This window comes from Haliotis rubra, unplaced genomic scaffold, assembly GCF_003918875.1.
Source record: "Haliotis rubra isolate DU_JTF1 unplaced genomic scaffold, ASM391887v1 Scf642, whole genome shotgun sequence".
Lineage (NCBI taxonomy): Eukaryota > Metazoa > Mollusca > Gastropoda > Lepetellida > Haliotidae > Haliotis > Haliotis rubra.
The window spans coordinates 462,115-482,249 of record NW_025767349.1 but is presented as its reverse complement, the minus strand read 5'-3'; the positions used below and the strand labels follow the sequence as shown (position 1 = coordinate 482,249).

At 39.7% G+C, this 20,135-nt stretch overlaps 1 protein-coding gene across 3 annotated transcripts in view; it reads left to right on the top strand.

Annotated features, from left to right (window-relative positions):
* Positions 1 to 20,135, top strand: part of LOC124256901 (protein SCAI-like) — a 43,396-nt gene that overhangs the window by 20,959 nt on the left and 2,302 nt on the right. For 2 of the 3 annotated variants that reach the window (XM_046690872.1, XM_046690871.1), the window contains 8 exons: positions 167 to 319; positions 2,129 to 2,251; positions 5,744 to 5,776; positions 8,938 to 9,112; positions 9,744 to 9,840; positions 10,288 to 10,369; positions 11,323 to 11,395; positions 19,888 to 20,061. In XM_046690872.1, the coding sequence (XP_046546828.1) occupies positions 167 to 319; positions 2,129 to 2,251; positions 5,744 to 5,776; positions 8,938 to 9,112; positions 9,744 to 9,840; positions 10,288 to 10,369; positions 11,323 to 11,395; positions 19,888 to 20,061 (910 nt within the window). The remainder of the gene's footprint in view (positions 1 to 166; positions 320 to 2,128; positions 2,252 to 5,743; positions 5,777 to 8,937; positions 9,113 to 9,743; positions 9,841 to 10,287; positions 10,370 to 11,322; positions 11,396 to 19,887; positions 20,062 to 20,135) is intronic. The other variant, XM_046690873.1, reaches the window with a different exon arrangement.

Here is a 20,135-nt window from a genome sequence, read left to right as displayed (position 1 = left end):
GCCTATCCAATAAACTACAAGTTGTTATCCATAAAGTTGTAAGTTTTCTTATCTTATGACCAATTTCTAGATGACAGCTTATTTTAAATGAACTGAGATGTCTGTTTCCATCGTGAAATGATCATTGGAATTCAGTGTAGAAAATTATGATGTTGCTTCTTCACAGGCTGACAACATCATCAATGTAGTTGATGTGGACTCATCAACGATCGTTCTGTCACATCGACTCACCCCCCTCAATACCCCTCCCCTGGACAAATGCGCCCCCACGTATCTCACCCTACAGGAGATCCTCATCGTCGGCAACTGTCACGAACAGGTAAGCAGTCTTACACAACTCCCTTCTTCAACACTCAAACCCCTCAGGAGCCTGTCTCATCAACTTTCCTTCCACAATCCGCCCAAAAGGGTCTTACAAAGGTTAAATGATACTAGGGGCGGTGGGGTAGACTAATAGTTAAAGCGTTCGCTTGTCACGCTGCAGACACAGGTTCGATTCCCCACATGGGTACAATATGTGAAGCCCATTTCTGGTGTCGTCCGTGGTGATGTTGCTGGAATATTGCTAAAAGCGGCGTAAAACCATACTCATTCACTCACTCCGCCCCAAAAGCAAGCTCCCGAATATTCTGCCACTTTTAATCCAATCCCATGATTCCCCACTTCCTTATTACCCCATTCCTTGAACTCTCCATCCACTTAAAAACCTCAAAAAAATTCTGCCCACCTTGTGACTAGGGGTGAAACAGTACGCTCTTTCCACGGTATGGTACGTATTGCAGTACAAGGTCTTCGGTTCGGTCCGTTTCGGTTCGGTATATGAGATATGATCATAATACAGAAAAGAAAAGAAACGCATGGAATTTGACAAAATGATTCAATTTCTAGACATTTTGGAAAAGGTTTAAAAAGGTTAATAAAATGACTGTACGAAAACCAAAATTACTGATTTTTTGGATTGCATTATGGTGTACCGAACTGAAGGCAAAATACCGCAGTTCTACTAATACCGCTGTATACCATTTCACCCCTACTTGTGACCCAATATCTCACTATTCAGTAACTACCCCACCCCTGCCACTGCCCTCAGTACCCTTCCCTTGCACAAATCCACCCACTTCCTCTGTTATTTTGATAGTAATCTTTGAGTACACAAGGGCAAATTGTTCTAAGTTGTTGCAATTTGTTGAGCAGATTTGCATCCCACAGTCAGACACATCACTGATAAATTATATGAATTAAGGCCATGTAGCCATTGCAAGTGTGAAGGGACCTCAGAAATGATAGCAAACACAGTGTTATGATGACACCGATTCCTCCATCAGGTATCTGACTGGTAGAGATTCTTGGTGTGAATGTATCTGGCTGCAAGACTTACCGGTACTTGATTGCCTACAGCTGGGACATGACTCAGCACAGATTTAAACAATCCTAACAGCATTTGCCATGACGCAGAAAACCTGCATGTTTGATGCTCAAATTATCTCAAATACGCCGTGAATTTAGAAGCTTGCATCATTGTTGACACTATGCTACTGGGCCCTTAGTTCAGATAAGCTAAACTTCTAAAACTAAATGTTTGCCAGTTAACAGCTCTATGCTGATTAAATACCTGACCTGCCTTACTTTGTTTCTTGTCGTTATTAAACAATCACAGATGATGTCTTGATGATTGTTCCAAACTGAAGTTGACTCCCAAAAACTTCCATGACTACCTCTCATGACACCAGGGAGTCATGATGACTCAGGGGTGGAAATAACTTTAAAATTGCTAGTGCTCTCCGGTATAGTGGCACATGTAAAATCACTTGCCCTGATAATTTTTCCACTATACCGGCCATTTTCTTGTTGATTTTTTAAATAAACAACATAATTAACATTGGAATATCAACTGGACACCGGTACAGTGTGATATACAAATTTGCTTGCCCGACAGAAAAAAACACTGGACTCGGGCATCGGGCAATGGGTTATTTCCACCCCTGTGACTCCTAAATTTTTATGTCAAGGGCAAACACTGCCTAACAAAAATACTATGTGTTGCTACAGATTTCAGTTAGTTGACACGTTAAACATAACAATCACTGACATAATCAATCAATCAATCAATGTCAATGTCTTCCTCCAGGTAAAGTTCAGTGAGCTGACACTAGACATGTTCCGCATGCTTCAAACCCTGGAGCGAGAGCCCCAGGAGGATCTCACCAACCAGATCTATGATGCTTCCCCTGCCCCAGGACGACAGCCATTTGTGAGTACATCCTTACCCCACCTGTTTCACTTGACTTATCTTTACAACCATTCATCTTCATGTTTGGTTTTAATTACCAACTCTTTGCCTTTATAATTTATGATTTATATAATACAATAATTACCAGTTTGATTTCAATCTGTGTATTTTTGACAACCATAGTGAGAATGAAAAAGGTATATTTACTCATATTAAAATCTTATGCATATTTCTGCCCTTAATATACTGTTCTTAAGTCTGTTTCAATTCAGTAATCCAAATTTAGGACTGTTTCCATTTGTAGGTTTCTGAAACAGAGTTACGCTTACATCACAACGAAGAAAAATTTAGATTTTGTTCACAGAAATTTGAAAAAAGAGTTTTTCATATCAAATCAGACAATACACTGTAATCTTTTTATGTCAGTTTTCTGTGGGTAACCATGGTAACAGGAACTCCTTGAGACCCCAGGTGTATTGTTTTTCAGCCTTTGATATTCATAACACATCAGTTTGGAGCTGCATTTTCTTTGTGGTCATTTGAATCAAACCAGTTTATCCCAAATGTGCCTTCATAGGTTTTGATATTTTCAGATGTAGAAGGAAAGTTGAGATTTTCTATGCCAAATTCATTAATGTCATGATTTACAAGTAGAATCTGGTGTGTTATAAAGGGATGGGTAGTTCTAGGGTTAACTGAAGCTCCTTGGGGGCATGAAATTTGAGTTCAAGACATCGTATTATGAAGGTTGGTTGGTTTGTTGTTTAACGCTGCACTCAACAATATTCAAGCTATATCGCAGCGGTCTGTTGACCAGACAATCCGGGATCAACATCATGAGCATCAATCTACGCAATTGGGATATGATGTGTTACGAAGGCTTAGGCTGGGCCAGGGTTAACTGAATCTCCCTGGGTGAGGCGGGAATGTTGAGATGAAAGCTGGGGTGTTACAAAGGGTTGGGCTGGGCTAGGGTTAACTGAATCTCCCTGGGTGAGGCAGGAATGTTAAGATGAAAGCTGGGGTGTTACAAAGGGTTGGGCTGGGCTAGGGTTAACTGAATCTCCCTGGGTGAGGCAGGAATGTTGAGATGAAAGCTGGGTGTTACAAAGGGTTGGGCTGGGCCAGGGTTAACTGAATCTCCCTGGGTGAGGCAGGAATGTTGAGATGAAAGCTGGGGTGTTACAAAGGGTTGGGCTGGGCTAGGGTTAACTGAATCTCCCTGGGTGAGGCAGGAATGTTGAGATGAAAGCTGGGTGTTACAAAGGGTTGGGCTGGGCCAGGGTTAACTGAATCTCCCTGGGTGAGGCAGGAATGTTGAGATGAAAGCTGGGGTGTTACAAAGGGTTGGGCTGGGCCAGGGCTTGGTGAATCTCCCTGGGTGAGGCAGGAATGTTGAGATGAAATTGAGATGGGTGTTTACAAAGAGGTTCCAGGCTTGAGCAAAGGGTTGGGCTGGGCCAGGGTTAACTGAATCTCCTCTGGGTGAGGCAGGAATGTTGAGATGAAAGCTGGGTGCTACAAAGGGTTGGAATGGGCCAGGGTTTGAGGGTTGAATCTCTCTGGGTGAGGCAGGAATGTTGAGATGAAAGCTGGGGTGTTACAAAGGGTTGGGCTGGGCTAGGGTTAACTGAATCTCCCTGGGTGAGGCAGGAATGTTGAGATGAAAGCTGGGGTGTTACAAAAGGTTGGGCTGGGCTAGGGTTAACTGAATCTCCCTGGGTGAGGCAGGAATGTTGAGATGAAAGCTGGGTGTTACAAAGGGTTGGGCTGGGCCAGGGCTAACTGAATCTCCCTGGGTGAGGCAGGAATGTTGAGATGAAAGCTGGGTGTTACAAAGGGTTGGGCTGGGCCAGGGTTAACTGAATCTCCCTGGGTGAGGCAGGAATGTTGAGATGAAAGCTGGGTGTTACAAAGGGTTGGGCTGGGCCAGGGTTAACTGAATCTCCCTGGGTGAGGCAGGAATGTTGAGATGAAAGCTGGGGTGTTGCAAAGGGTTGGGCTGGGCCAGGGTTAACTGAATCTCCCTGGGTGAGGCAGGAATGTTGAGATGAAATCTGTGTTACAAAGGGTTGAGGCTGGGCAGGGCTTGTTGAATCTCCTGGGTGTGAGGCAGGAATGTTAATAGAAGGCATTAAGTGAAGCTCCTGGGTGTTGGAGTAAGGTAGAGATAAGCTAATGTGTTATGAAGGTTTGGAGGTGATGAATTTAGTGAGGCTGATGTATCCTGGTTTGACAAAGGGTTAGCAAAGAAAGTAAAGCTTGTGTGTTATGCAAACCATTCCCAACCATCCACCCCTTTTTTACTTCTTCTTCTGCTTCAGTGCTGTGGCAGCCATGTTTGTGTTAAACTCTGTTTCTGTGATGCAAGTGTACCACTCTGTCATGAATTATCATCAGTGTTCAGTTGAATCAATCCTCTACACCTCCAAGGCTCAACTTTCAGTAAACCAACACAACCCTTGGATCCCTTCCAAGGGTTCTTGTCATTGCAAATTATATACCCTTGAGTTTCATTAACATTTTACCAACCAATCAACTTCAAGGATAAGGGAGGGGCGGTGGGGTAGCATAGTGGTTAAAGCGTTGGCTCGTCAAGCCGAAGACCTGGGTTCGAATCCCCACATGGGTACAATGTGTGAAGCCCATTTCTGGTGTCCCCTGCCGTGATGTTGCTGGAATATTGCTAAAAGCGAGTAAAACCAAAACTCAGTCAGTCAGTCGAGGATAAGGGAGGTAATCCCTATCCCCTTGGAACCAAAGCCACTGTTTAGTGGACTTGCAAAGGTCATTTATTTTGAAAGGGTTTTTAAGGGCTTCCTGTTCTATGTTGGTAACTTTGTAACTTTTTTATAATTGAATTTGTTGCAAACTCGATCTTAGCAACCCAATACTGAGACTGATTTTAAACTGACATTCAGATTGCTACATTAGATGTAGTTGTATAGCTGATGAAACAGGTAAATGGAAATCAAGGGGAGATAATTTGAGATTGCAGGAACCCTAGGAATTGATCAAGAGGTTATTGTAGGTTTACTGAAATGTGAGTCCGAGATATACAGAGGATGATTGAATCTTGCTATTGTGCTTTCCAATTATACACATGTTAAGGTGTTCAATGACATTGCTTTCTGCTTCCACAATAATGTTTTTTATCATTGAGAAGTAAATTATCTGTTTGCCTTGCCTGCCTGCCTGCCATCCCCCAAAATACACTTGATCAAATACAGATTTCCTGGCTTCTTAAGCGATTAACTTGTCACATTTATGCTTTATGTTTTGGTTTATTATTAAGACTTTTCTTACCAGTGGTAATGTTGATATGAAACAATTTGGTACACTCACATATATGCATTTGAAAAAGCCTATGTTCTTCTAAACAGATGCTGCAGGCAAGGCATGGCAGAACAGATATATTTTGTAGGTAATCACAAAAATAGTAAGACTGCATTAACTTTTTTAAATGTTCGTTATTTAGGTGACATTCAGATTAGTTGTTTAAATTATTTTTAGATGCCTATGCCAAGACCACGAGCTGTAGGGGAGGTAACTCTATTACTCTTATCTCTTGGGAGAGGTCTTCTCTTCTGCAAGATGCCATCCTATATCTCGGCATTGCAGCAGATATTAATCGCATGATCATGATGTACTTGCCTAAGCAAACTAACTCTATAACACCTATAAGGCCATTATATTTCTATTTGTTGGATCACAGATTCTTTTGGTTAATAGCAGAAGGGTAATAAAAACTATTCTTTATTTGAGACTTCAGATTCTTTTTACCTGGAGTTTTTTCTTTACAAATATTTTCTGGAGAAGGTGGGAATGATGGCAACACAAAAAAAGAATGAAATTGTTATCTGGATCACATTTTCCACGGGTGACAAGGGAGTAAATTTTTCATCATAACTCTTATTTATTGTGCAAGGATTGTTACTATGGCTCACTGAATGAACAAAATGTTAGTTTGAGCATCATGCGTTTTATAGATGATTTTATGTAAACACATCATAACCTTTAACAATTTTTGTATGTTTGAATTGTCAACAAAACAATCAGTGGTAATTTGTATCTTGTCTTTGTTAATTTGTATTTGTTTATCCAATATTTCGTAGAAAATATTGGGTAGGATGATCCGTGTTCCAACAAGTAAAACAGTACTGGCCAAGCAATAATCTCAAGTCAGATGTATTAATCTTACATTTGCATTGCTGTGATAACTTACATGATTCTGCCAGCACAGCCTTATATGTTTTGATCTCAAGTTCAACCCTGCAGTAATGAAGCCTATTTTGCTCAAGAATTATATCAGAATATGAAAAAAGTATAATATTCTGATGAAACATTCCACAGTGAGGGTTTGACACATTCCAGTAATGTGAATATTTTTGGGAACAGTATCTATATATTAAATAGAATCTGTAAGGTTGCCTAGCAACTAGTTAAAGAACATGTTATAGCATGGTCCTGCCACCTTGGACTGTGGATGTAGCCTGTAGTAGTAGCCTTCTGTAGCTTAGCATGGCTCTTGCATGATGTGTCCATGTCTGCCCCTCGCCAAACATGCAAGGATTGATTGAAAACTTCTGAACCTCGCTTAAAATGTATTGCATCATAGTGAAAGCATTCTAAGATGTTATGCACTTTTTTCTGAGAGAGGCTCAAAACTTACCAATCAACTACACTGGTCTTTTTACCTGATGCAAATTCTTTTGATCTTACCGCGTAAAGTGCCACGATCAACCCTGTAGAGTTGTTTTCCCCAAGAAACATGATTGGTTGTCACGATACCGTAATGGTGTTGGTTATTGCTCATAATATCAACCCCTGGATCTCTGGTCTGAAATTGATTTTGTATATGCCACCACCACATAGCTGTGACATTGCTGAGTTATACATTGAACAAACGACAAACACCAAACAAACAACATCATGTGGTAAGAAATGATTCATTGGATGGTCAGGCCCGGTGTCTTAGCTGAGTTTGTGTCCATGTTTCTGAGTTGGTTGGTGTTTAACGCGGCACTCAGCAATGTGCCAGCTATGTGTCGGCGGTCTGTAAATAATCGAGTCTGGACCAGACAATCCAGTGATCAGCAACATGAGCATCAATCTACACAAATGTGTCAACCAAGTCAGTGAGTCCAACCACCCGATCCTGTTAGTTGCCTGCGGCAAGCATGGGTTTCTGAAGATTAATTCTGATCCGGATCTTCACTGGTACCTTGTATCTGAGATCTGAGTACATTGTGGGTGGTAGGGTAGCTTAGTTCGCCCATCACGCCGAAATATGGGTTCGATTCCCTACATGGGTACAATGTATGAAGCCCATTTCTGGTGTCCTTGCCTTGATATCCATATAGCTGGAACACAGCCTAGTGTGGCATTAAACAAGCAGCCTAAGCTCTTTGGTCCATATAGCTGGAACACAGCCTAGTGTGGCATTAAACAAGCAGCCTAAGCTCTTTCCATAAAATTTATTCTAATATCACTCCATATAGCTGGAACACAGCCTAGTGTGGCATTAAACAAGCAGCCTAAGCTCTTTGGTCCATATAGCTGGAACACAGCCTAGTGTGGCATTAAACAGGCAGCCTAAGCTCTTTCAGGATGTTATCCGTGAAGGTCCAGGTTAGAATATTGATCTTTAGTAACACAGGCTTGTCATAAGAGGCGACTAACGGGATCGGGTGGTCAGGCTCACTGACTTGGTTGACACATGTCATCGGTTCCCAATTGCGCATATCAATGCTCATGCTGTTGATCACTGGATTGTCTGGTCCAGACTCGATTGTTTACAGACCACTGCCATATAGCTGGAATATTGCTGAGTGCGGCGTAAAACTAAACTCACTCACTCACTCTTACAGGATGTTTTGATAATTTTGAAGTTTGATTTGGATTTGTAGGTGATTAGGAATATTCCTTATGAATCTATCGTCTGGCATCTGATGATGATTTATCTTTGGTAAAATTCTGCAGTTTATACAAAAATCCCTTTGAATTGTTTTCTTGTCAGGCTGCTTTTAGCTTTAGCCAAATTTGTGGTCTTTTGAATTTTCAATTTTATGATTGACAGATCCATGAACAAAGCAAAACCTTGAACTACCTGTTAGTCAGTTATCTATGATTTAGAGCCTAGAATAATAGTGAATGTATTTCTGGTATTATACCTATATTATACATGGCGTGGCATGTCTTGAAACTCAGTGCATCATATGCAGTAGTGTGATTGTTCATAGTGATTGTATTCTTCGTCAAAGGCATTGTTTGATGTAACATGGTATGGTTAACAAGTAACATTGTTTGTAAGTAGCCTGTATTGTTTTCTGTTACACTGCTTTGTATGTGAGCAACATTGTGTTGTTTATCACAATTACCACAACAAATGTATCTTTTGGGGACAAGAGATATTTACAAATATATACAGTTTGTTTGCTTTAAACCTTTGGCTCACTTGCCAACTATATCTAAATTGATCCATATTTAAAATGAAAACATTACTTCTTTATATTCCGTAATATTTTTGTTGAACATGATCAATGTATTGTTAGCCTTAGTTATGTATTTGTTGTATACATTCAGATACAATGTCTATATGTTACCTATTTAGTTGTTTTATTAATTCCATCATCATCTAATCAAGTTTTGTATTTTATTTGTGAAAAATATCACTTTACTCGTGACAAGGAGGGTCTTTTCTTCAGGAAAATGGTGACCGGCGCCATGAGAACCCTCACAAGTACCTGTTGTACAAACCAACATACGGACAGCTGAACACCTTTCTCGCATCTGCGTTTAAAGAACTGCCTCCTAATGGTGCCAGTCTCTTGTACATATCTGCTGATGGTTGCCATGGAAATGCTAAACACACAGATGATGGTGACTGTTTTATAGATTATTTAATTTTTCAACAAAGAGAGTTGGTTTGTAATCTTTATACTACTTTTCAGCTGAAAACTGTTTTCTTAAAGAAGGGGTAGGATATGGGCCCTTTGTGCCCACTGGAAATATAAAATTTTGCTTGTGTAAAACTTTGAAATATTAGAAAGAAGATTCCAATGTTCAGATATTTGAAAAACATTAAAAGCTTTCAAAATGAGCCGTTTGGCACATTTCATCTGTAACTTGAAATCCTGCTTCATGCTTTGTTCCTATGAATATCAAGCAGATGTGCTATAATATAGGTTTCATGTGTCAGAAGTAGGGTGCATTTGGTTCTACAAGACTGGGGCGGTGGGGTAGTCTAGTGGTTAAAGCATTCGCTTGCCACGCTGAAGACCCAAGTTCAATTCTCCATTTGGGTACAATGTGTGAAGCCCATTTCTGGTGTTCCCCACCATGATATTGCTGGAACATTGCCAAATACGGCGTAAAACCAAACTCACTGACTCACTACTAGACTGAACAGTAGGACTGCAGCAAATCCTCGATTAGGTGAATATGATACATATCATGAATGTTGGGTAATGAATCCAATAACTACCTTTGCTAACTGGGATGTTGCTTGTAGCTGCATATGACCTTGGAGGTGTGATCACCAACAGTAGACGAGAGGGTGACGCCCCCATTAAAGGAAAAAGACCAGGCTTGCTGAAAGAGATGCACTGGTAAGTCTCACACGTATCACAAAATACTTATGCATGCTAATACTTATGTATGTATGGGGATCAACAGTTTTGTACATATGTACTGGGGGGTGGGGGTACTTAAATATACTCAAAAAATTAGGCTTAAAAATAATAGGAAAGGGGGTCATTGAGTTTGTACATGACATGCATGGGCCACTTACTTTGTACATAAGTTTTAGGGGGTGTCATTCACATTGTACATGCTTCTCCATAAAAATCATCATCACCCCCCTAGCCATAAATTATGAACGGTCCCTTAATAACAAAACCAGGTCCATCTGCCATTTGCTCCAGATTGCTGGCAGTACTGTTCAAGAAGTAACTTTAATTATTGTCTGAAGTGAAATCTAAGTGTTTTAAATGTCTCTACAGACAGCAACTATGTCTTGTGTCTGTCATGTAAAACCGTTATTCCATGTGTTGCAGCCTTCACCCCGGTGACCTTTACCCCTACACAAGAAAGCCTCTCTTCCTTATTATCGACAGTGATAACAGCTCAGCCTTCCAGGTAGGTCAATGACCTGAACTTTCATAGTGACCAACCAGTTCATGTTGGTTCAGTTCAGACAGTACCAAGAAAAATAATGTGAAGTAGTGTTAAGACAAGTGATGAACATGGGTTCAAAACATACTGAGACTGCATATGATTTGTGTCCTAATAGTAATAACCAAAATAAAAACATTGTCTATAAGCACTGACCAAAATATAAAATAATATCTCCATCCTCCTTCCTTTAATGGTGAATCCCTTGCAGACATGAAATTGTTTGAACTGGATGAATTATAAAAGAGATTTTCTTTCTCATGTCAGCACCTCCCCGTGAGTCGGGTTTATAGTGCTCACTCTTCTCTGTCCGAAAAAATTATGATGACCTACATATAATGTGTTTGTCCCTTGTTGATCGTCAGTCATAAGATAGGACTCCTTGGTATAGCTCTGTATTTAACCAGGTGATGGTAAAAATCTTAGTACTCCAACTATATGTTTTTTGAAGACTTACATTTAGTCTCTGAATTGAAGAAAAGAATATAGTGTGGAGATCAGGGTTAGAATTGGTCTTCAGCAACCCATGCTTAAGAAGTGAGTAACGGTATCGTGTGGTCAGGTTGTTGCCATGGTTAACACATGGTAGGTCAATGCTAATGATGTTGATCACTGGATTGTTTGGTCCAGACTCAATTATTTACTGACCACTGCCATATAGCTGAAATATTACTGAGTGCGGCGTTCAACAACAAACAACACAAACCAAAATGTTTTAGAGAAAAAACAGCTGTTAAGTTATCTCAATATAATAGATTAAAATTGAGCTGTGATATAACCTTCATCTTCAGACCCTGCAGTAATTAGACCTGCTACCTATTCTAGACGTGCATGGGCTGTATTGTATTTGTATAGGGTTTGTATCACATACTATGTTTTGCACTGTGATCTAGGGACATATGTGAAACTTGTTTCAGAATTTCCCCAACTTGTTTGGACAACCGATGGTGTGCCTCCTCTCCCCAGAACAAGTGCCCACTACAATGCAGGGTACTTATTTCCACACACTTCCTATTGCAGAAAAGACAATTTTGAATTGATTCTGTAGCATTTGATTTGCTTACCAAACAATTGTTTTTGCATATGCTGAAAGTTTGTTGGCCAACCAACTAATGAAGTACTGTCTTCTTAATGGCTGATGATCTAAGGGGAATCATTTATTTATTTATTTATTTATTTATTTATTTATTTATTTATTTATTTATTTATTTATTTATTTATTTATTTATTTATTTATTTATTTATTTATTTATTTATTTATTTATTTATTTATTTATTTTATTTATTTATTTATTTATTTATTTAAGAATTGATTTAAGAATAGATTGATTGATTGATTTATTTATTTACGGATTGATTTCAGTTAAATTTAGCATTTATAGAGGTATCAGTTAAGCTTTTTTACACAGTGTACATTTATACGTCCATGAATTAAAAACTGTTGAAGCCAATTTTTAGTAACCTAATGATACACGGTTTGCACAAGCTTGCAAAGGTATCCAATATTTGGTTCCACAAAATGTGCATGTTTCCACATTCATTTATAAACTGTAGACACTTTACAGTACTTTAACAGCATACATTTGCTGCAAACAGCTCCAAAATTGCTGATGCAGCGTAAAGCAATATTCACTCACTCAGCAGATAGTCATGCCTTGCAATAACGAGGATTCGGTTAAACCACAAGGTAATCTGTGGTTCCCATAAAACAAAGTTGTCCACCATTCACTCACATGATCAGAAATAGCATATCAACAAATCGGCTGTTTTGGCGCAGATTACTTATCCCCTGCCGCGTGTTTAGCGCGAAGCGGGGGATATAGTATTAGGCTCCGTCCGTCCGTCTGTCTGTACGTACGTATGTATGAATTGGAATATCTTAAGAACTGTTGACTAGATTCTTTTCATATTTGGTACCTAGGTTCATCACAGTATAAGAAAGGTCCAAGTCAGGTTTGGTGACTTTGTCCTTAATTTCAAGGTCACAAGGGTAACGTTTTACCCTTTTCAGCGAGATATCTCGAGAACCGTTGACTAGATTTTCTTCATGTTCAACACCAAGCTTTATCTAGGGAAGGCGCATGGGCCAGTTGATTTTGGTGACCTTCACCTAATTTTCAAGGTCAGGGCGACACTTTGAAGATATCAGCATAATAACCTACATGTTATGCATGTCAGTGAGATACCTCAAGAACTATTCACTGGATTTTCTTCATATATGACACCAAGCTTCATCCAGGGAAGGCGCAGAACCCAGTTGATTTTGGTGACCTTCACATAGTTTTCAAGATTTCAACATGTTAACCTGAATTCACTGGATTTTCTTCATATAGTCTTTCAATACTTCCCGTGAATAATTATTTTTCCTTATCCTGACTCATGCTCTTTTGCTTGTCTCCTTCCTCTTGCGAACATAGTGGAACACTTGTATCTCCCTAATTGAAGTTCTCTTCAATGTAAAATCACTAATTAGTACACCACGAGTTACCTCCCTTCCACAAGCGCGGGAACGAGGGCGCCACCTCTACCCATGTGCCTCACTCTCTCCTTCTTCGCCCAGTGAGCTGGACGTGAGAGCGCCTGTGTCTCCCGACACACTATATCCTTTGATTATATTTAGTTAGTTACCTCGTATAGAGATCTATAGAGGTTTAGCTAGTATCTTTCAACAATTATATATTGATATTTAGTCGCGTTTTTCTACTGTTTATGCATCGGGCCCGTGCTGTTGCAGTGGATTACGTTGATAAAATTCTGTACTGTTGCACATTACGTTTTATTCTGCTGCTGATCCGCATTTAATATGCCCTAGCTGTACTGCCATGTTTCATGTGATTCACGCGTTGCAGTTGCGATACTAATTTATCCAATTCTACCTTTAATAAATAATTACTTTTGGCGTTTGAGACGCAGCGCAGCAGATAGGTCACGTATGCAGAGTCTAGCATGACTGATACACCTGAACCCCTAAGCCAGTCTACTGCTGTTGGTCGACCCCCTCCCCGTCTGGGTTTCGCTAGAATGGTGGAGCGTGGGGCGTAGTCCGCCGCCTCCAAGAAGCATCCTGCTTCCCCAGACATCCCTTCGTCGCACTGAGGGGTATTCAGCGAAGTCTACTAGAACTTTCTCGCCGAGATTGTTCTCATCGCGAGATTTGGGCGGGTATGATGATCAGCCGATCATCATTCCTGATGTACATCAAAGAATGACTGATGTCGGGTAACAGTGATGTCAGCGCGCAGATCAACATTCGATGATCTTCCTGAGGGTCCCGTCGCTACCAACACTCAACGCCAGACTTCGCACCCCAGGGCAGCTACATCGACCTCTGAGGGAATTCAACGAAGTCTACTAGGACTTTCTCAGCGAGATTGTTCCAGCCGCTGAACTTGGCCTCTACGATGATCAGCCGATCATCATCCTCGGCGTATGAGACAAGTAGCGACCGGTGACAGCTACAATGACATCAGCAGAGATGCGTCATGCAGCCTGATGTCTCTACACTGATGTCAGACGACTTACCTGAGGGCCCCACCACTAACAGCGCAGAGATGGCACCGACTACTTCGTCGCAGACCATCCCAGACGAGCTACTACGGCAAATCATGGTCGTGATGGAGGGTCACTACAGACTGGAGAAGCAGCCAGCCCAGAGTACGAGCCTTCGCGAAGGCTCCAACTTAGACAACACTCTAGAGGCACCTCCAGTCAACGTAGCAGCCAAGACGATGCAGCCTTCGCGAAGGAAGTCGCAGACCACCTTGACGAAGGACCCAGATGTACAGCCTTCGCGAAGGCGGGATAGATCATCACATTCCTCGGCTTCATCCTTAGATGCAGACTCAGCCACCAGACCTCACGGAAGCCTTCGCGAAGCTCAAATCGCCGTTCCCCAGCACGAGCGCGGAAGGAAGCTTCACGGCGTTCGATGCGTTAGTGAAGGCATTCGCCGAAGGCATTCAGCGAAGGCACTCGAGGAAGGACACCGAATATAGATCGTCATTTAACAGAGTCAAGGGACTACTCAAGAGCTTCGCGAAGCTGTCAATAGTCTCCGATCTCCTCATTACATCACCACATCGATCGCCTCACAGGTTACCACACAAGTCTGCACACAAGTCTACATCACCTTCCTAGAGTGGCAGTACGACGCAGACATACCTGATGAAGGAAGGCGGCGCCAGATGCTATCACCCTACCTCCGATCGACCCGATTGCTGCGGTAGCACAGAATCTAGACATAGCATCCCATAAAGCCACAAAGTTCAGACACCATAATTGCCGAACTTTCCAGCCTAGAAGTTTTCCACGCACAACATGGACCCCTTCTTCAAGGCTTAAGACATCGATGAAAACTACAAGTTGATCATCGATATCAACAATAAGAACTACAATCGTAGAATTGGTTCAGTTGAATCCATGGCCGAGGCGTATGTTGCGTTGGCCTAATAGATCTAGAGCGATCATTGAGACACTTATCACCAGATTTCGTAACACGCGACTTCTGAAAATGATAAGATGATCCACTCGGCCCTACTTATGCAGAACCAGCAAGTCCCGGGCAGCCTCCTTGAAGGAGCTAGAGCCTCACCAGCTACAAGGGGCGTCGGCGGAGGAGTAGCGCTTCGCCGACCCCACATCCTGTTAAACACAGAGGCCATTCGCGAAGCAAAAGCGCTCTTATATATATATATATATATATATATATATATATATATATATTCTAATCGGACTTTGATTCGATACCTTCGCGAAGGTCGCGAAGGCTAAGTGGCTCCAAGTCTACTTCACCAGTAGATCTAGAAGGGATACTTGAGAGCTTAAAGTGAAGTCTCCGGCGTTCACCGAGGAAGTCTCCTCCAAGGTCTCCATATACTAGCCACTTTCGTCATATATAGCTACTCCTCAGTCCGTTCAAGACATCGCATAAGTTGTCTATCAACTGTATGCCAGATGCCGCCTATAAGCCCTCACGAAGACAATTGCACAGGCTATTTACAACACAGAACGTCGCTGTATTAATTTGTCAACGGCGTTTCATAGATCTTCACAGAAATCAACTATTCCGTTATAAATTGCTAGTATATGCAATCCCGGACGACGATCACGATTATCTACATGCGTGACCATTACGCATATCTGCAGACAATTCAATATCGAAATTGAACAGCAGCCTTGTTACAGCGAGTATAACTCATAATCGTCAACATTTCTGAGAAGAAATATGTACAACAAATTCAGCTTTAATTCTACAATTATGACGATACATTCATGTATACAGTCTACAAGCTGACAACTTACAAGTTATTGTACCTTTATATATAAAAGAAGTCGAATTATATTCAAAACTGAAGTACTTTCACGACAGCCAGGAAAATAACCTACCCAGCATTAATATTACAGAGCAAGGTATTTTTTGCTACCAAGCTTTCAAGCGTTTACCATTAATCCTCGAAACCGTGGTCACTCGGGTAACTTCGAAGTTACGATGAAGACCGATGATTGTTCTAATATCAACGACGGCACTATATTATACAAGGTTCCTTTTCCTGCTACACGGTGACATCACAGCGGTACTCTACAGAATCAAAATGCCTTATTCTGATTGGACCCGATGAACAACGCCTACACAGAGGTCGAGCATAGTTCACAGTTCAAGACATAGGTTGCAAGTGACAACTTTATATCAATGAGCGAGCAAGCCTCCTTACAGCCCAGTTAACCTGAACCTTCATGATTAGGCTGCTTTCTTCAGGTTAGAGACCTCCCCTGTCAAGTTTAGACAAGGGCACAGCAGTCAGGCGATTTTACATAAAGTTCATCGAGGACACAAACTCCGGTTGTGCACATACATCGTCAAGGACATCGCAGCGATTTACCTAGACGACGTGATACAAGTGGATCGAAATCCACAGCGTTTCAGACTACACCTGAATTTCATCATCAAGCTACTAACACAACTAGATGGTTAGTAAACCTACTAAGTTTCTGTTTGGAGAATAAACGGAAGTTTCAATGCATTACCAACTTGGGGATATGAATATAGTGCTACAACACCTCACAAGTGAGGGTTATGAACATGCCTGGATGACATACTTGGACTCCATGATACGATGATGCTATCACGCTGGCCAGCAAGAGCACTGTAAATTTATCTCCACCAAACCAAACAGGAAGAAAAATACAACAGATTTTTTCCTCTATCATCAACTTCACGCAGAGTGTAGTCTCAATGTACTATATCTCCGTTTGGATCAGAACTGTCATACTACGTGCATACAAGACAGATGGACCTAATCCGACCCTCCATGAGCTTTAATACTCTTGATATTAGAGCCCTAACTTCTACAATTTCATCTACACAAATGTTATTTGAAATAATGGAGGGTTTATTACTGTAGATCCGATATGGTGGTTGCCAACCATTATCTGAGAGATATCACCACCGAGGACATCTCAGGTATCCACCAATTCGATCCCATGGTCCTTGCACAACAGTTGACAGTTCCTCGGAGAAGATAAGTCAATCTTACAGATTTTTACTTATCTTATAACAGTACTAAATAGCTTCATGCTATATATAATTTGCTTAAGCTCGTTTTTTATCATCACAGTGGTTACATGATAAATGCATTAGCTAACAAACTCTACAGAGTTTTTTTTGGCTATTATATACTGTAGCTTAAGTCAAGTATATTTTAAGCATAGTACTATACTCATATTGTAAAAATACATTAGCTAACAAACTCTACGGAGTTTTGCTATTATATAGGTAGCTTAAGCTCATTCATATCTTAAGCTCAGTACTATGTTTATATCATATAACTATATTAGCTAACAAACTCTAAAGAGCTTTTGCTATTTGGCTTAAGTTTCATCATATTTTAAGCTTTATGGTTACATTATATCATGTATTAGCTAACAAACTCTACGGAGTTTTTGCTATACATATGTAGCTTAAGGTTTCTTCATATCTTAAGCTCAATACTATGTTGATACCATATAAGTATATTAGCTATTAAAACTCTAAAAGGTTTTTTGCTATTATATATTTAGCTTAAGGTTTACTTCATATCTTAAGCTCAATACTAGGTCTAAATCAACATAATAAAATGTATTAGCTATCAAACTCTACGGAGTTTTACTATTATATATATATAGCTTAAGTTTAATCATATCTTAAGCTCAGTACTATGTTTATAACATAAAAGTATATTAGTTAATAAACTCTAAGGAGTTTTTGCTATATACATTTAGCTTAAGTCTAATCATATCTTAAGCTTAGTACTATGGTTACATTATAAATCTATTAGCTAATAAGCTCTACAGAGTTTTTGGCTATTGTATATGTAGCTTAAGTTAATTATATCTTAAGCACAGTACTATACTCATATTGTAAAAATATATTAGCTAACAAACTTTACTAAGTTTGGCTATTATATATGTAGCTTAAGTTAATTATATCTTAAGCACAGTACTATACTCATATTGTAAAAATATATTAGCTAACAAACTTTACTAAGTTTGGCTATTATATATGTAGCTTAAGTTAATTATATCTTAAGCACAGTACTATACTCATATTGTAAAAATATATTAGCTAACAAACTATACTAAGTTTGGCTATTATATATGTAGCTTAAGTTAATTATATCTTAAGCACAGTATTATACTCATATTGTAAAATATATTAGCTAACAAACTCTACTAAGTTTGGCTATTATATATGTAGCTTAAGATAATTATATCTTAAGCACAATACTATACTCATATTGTAAAATGTGTATTAGCTAACAAACTTTACAAAGTTTGCTGTTATATATATAGCTAAGCTTATTCATATCTTAAGCTCAGCACTGTCTATATCATATAAATATTTTAACTAACAAACCCTAAAGAGGTTTGTTATTATATAATTAGCTTAAAATTAATCATATTTTAAGCTTAGTGCTATGTTTATATCTTAAAGTATTTTAGCTAACAAACTCTAAGGAGTTTATACTAGCATATTAACAAGCTTAAGTCTATTAGTCTTAAGCATTGTATTAATATTATATATACTTATCATAATAAGTACATTGTAATAACCTCTATATGGCAGCTGATAAGCTGGCAGCAGGAATTCATCAGTTCAATGCCTTTATGAAGTTCTCATAGGGTTATTACAATCATCACAGTTCAAATCACTAATTATTAAAATCCAAAGTATTATATATTCCCACCTCCGCTCTGTTGGATTCTACAAACAAAGAGCATGAGTCAGGATAAGGAAAAAATATGTAATTTTTGAGTAAAATTGATATTTTATACTTATCCTGACTCATGAGGTCAGCCCTCCCATCCTCCCCAAATAACACTTTGGATTTCCCTGTAAATTCAAATGTTGGGCTCAGTATATGAGGAGAGAGTGAGGCACATGGGTAGAGGTGGCGCCCTCGTTCCCGCGCTTGTGGAAGGGAGGTAACTCGTGGTGTACTAATTAGTGATTTTACATTGAAGAGAACTTCAATTAGGGAGATACAAGTGTTCCACTATGTTCGCAAGAGGAAGGAGACAAGCAAAAGAGCATGAGTCAGGATAAGTATAAAATATCAATTTTACTCAAAAAATTACATTTTCAATAAGCAATTTCTTTAGTACCATTTTGGCATATTTCATACACTATGACATTCATGTCAAGGTCAAAGTCAGTCTTGAAAATATTTGTGTGTTTGAACAACTAAAGAGCAAGATATCAAGACAGGTTGACTGGTCATGTTTTTGTTGACATTTAACTTCATCTTAAACTTTCATTACTTTTTAAGTTTGATTTGATAATTTGCAGCGGGGGATTATGTCACCTTAGCGACAATGCTTGTTGTATTGTAAACTAGCGACATTCAGTGCGGATTGAAAACAGTTTTCACTAGTGGTGTTCCGATTAATTGAAATAATCGAAGATTGGTCGCAGTGACCAAACGACCAAGCAATCGATCACATTTTCTCATAATCGATATTAAACGATTTTGGAACTACTGTTTAGTCTTTGCAAGACTTGACAATGGAACATATCTTAGAAGTTGTCAGGGCCTGAAAACGTGTTTAATTCTTAGAAAACTGACTTCACTAACTGAAAAGTCATGACTGAATATTTCTCTAAGACTCCAGGAAGTTTATGTCCATGATATATTAGTCATCACTTTAAAGTAGCAAGTTGCATCATGTTATACATATCAGCAATAACAACCTGGATAGGCAAATCTGAAAAATGATGCTAACCAATTTTTTTCGATGATTGTTCGTTGGTAATGAAGCAATCATCAATTGAGAAATTTCAACCAATTCCCAACACTAGTTTTCACTGTACATGCCGTTGTATGATGGGTTTTGAGATGCATAAGAAACATTGTTGGGTCACCCATTTAACAACACTGAAACATGCATCTCACTGCACCACACAGCAAGAATATCAACACGTTGACTAGTGGTGTTTGTCTCCACAGACCAGCACCAGAAAGGGAACCTGTTCACGCTGTTCATGCACTCGCCGCTGATGGCTCTGTGTCACGTGTGCAACATCATCGACATCCCCATCACGCTGTGGGACAAGTGCCAGGCCCAGATAGACAAGTTCATGTCCGAGTCCAGCAAGCTGTTTGTCAGGGCCCGGAAACTGGGTAATTTTAGTAACAGTGAATCTGTGCCTTTCTCTTTCACTAAAACTCCATCCAAATTAGTCATGAGAATGTAG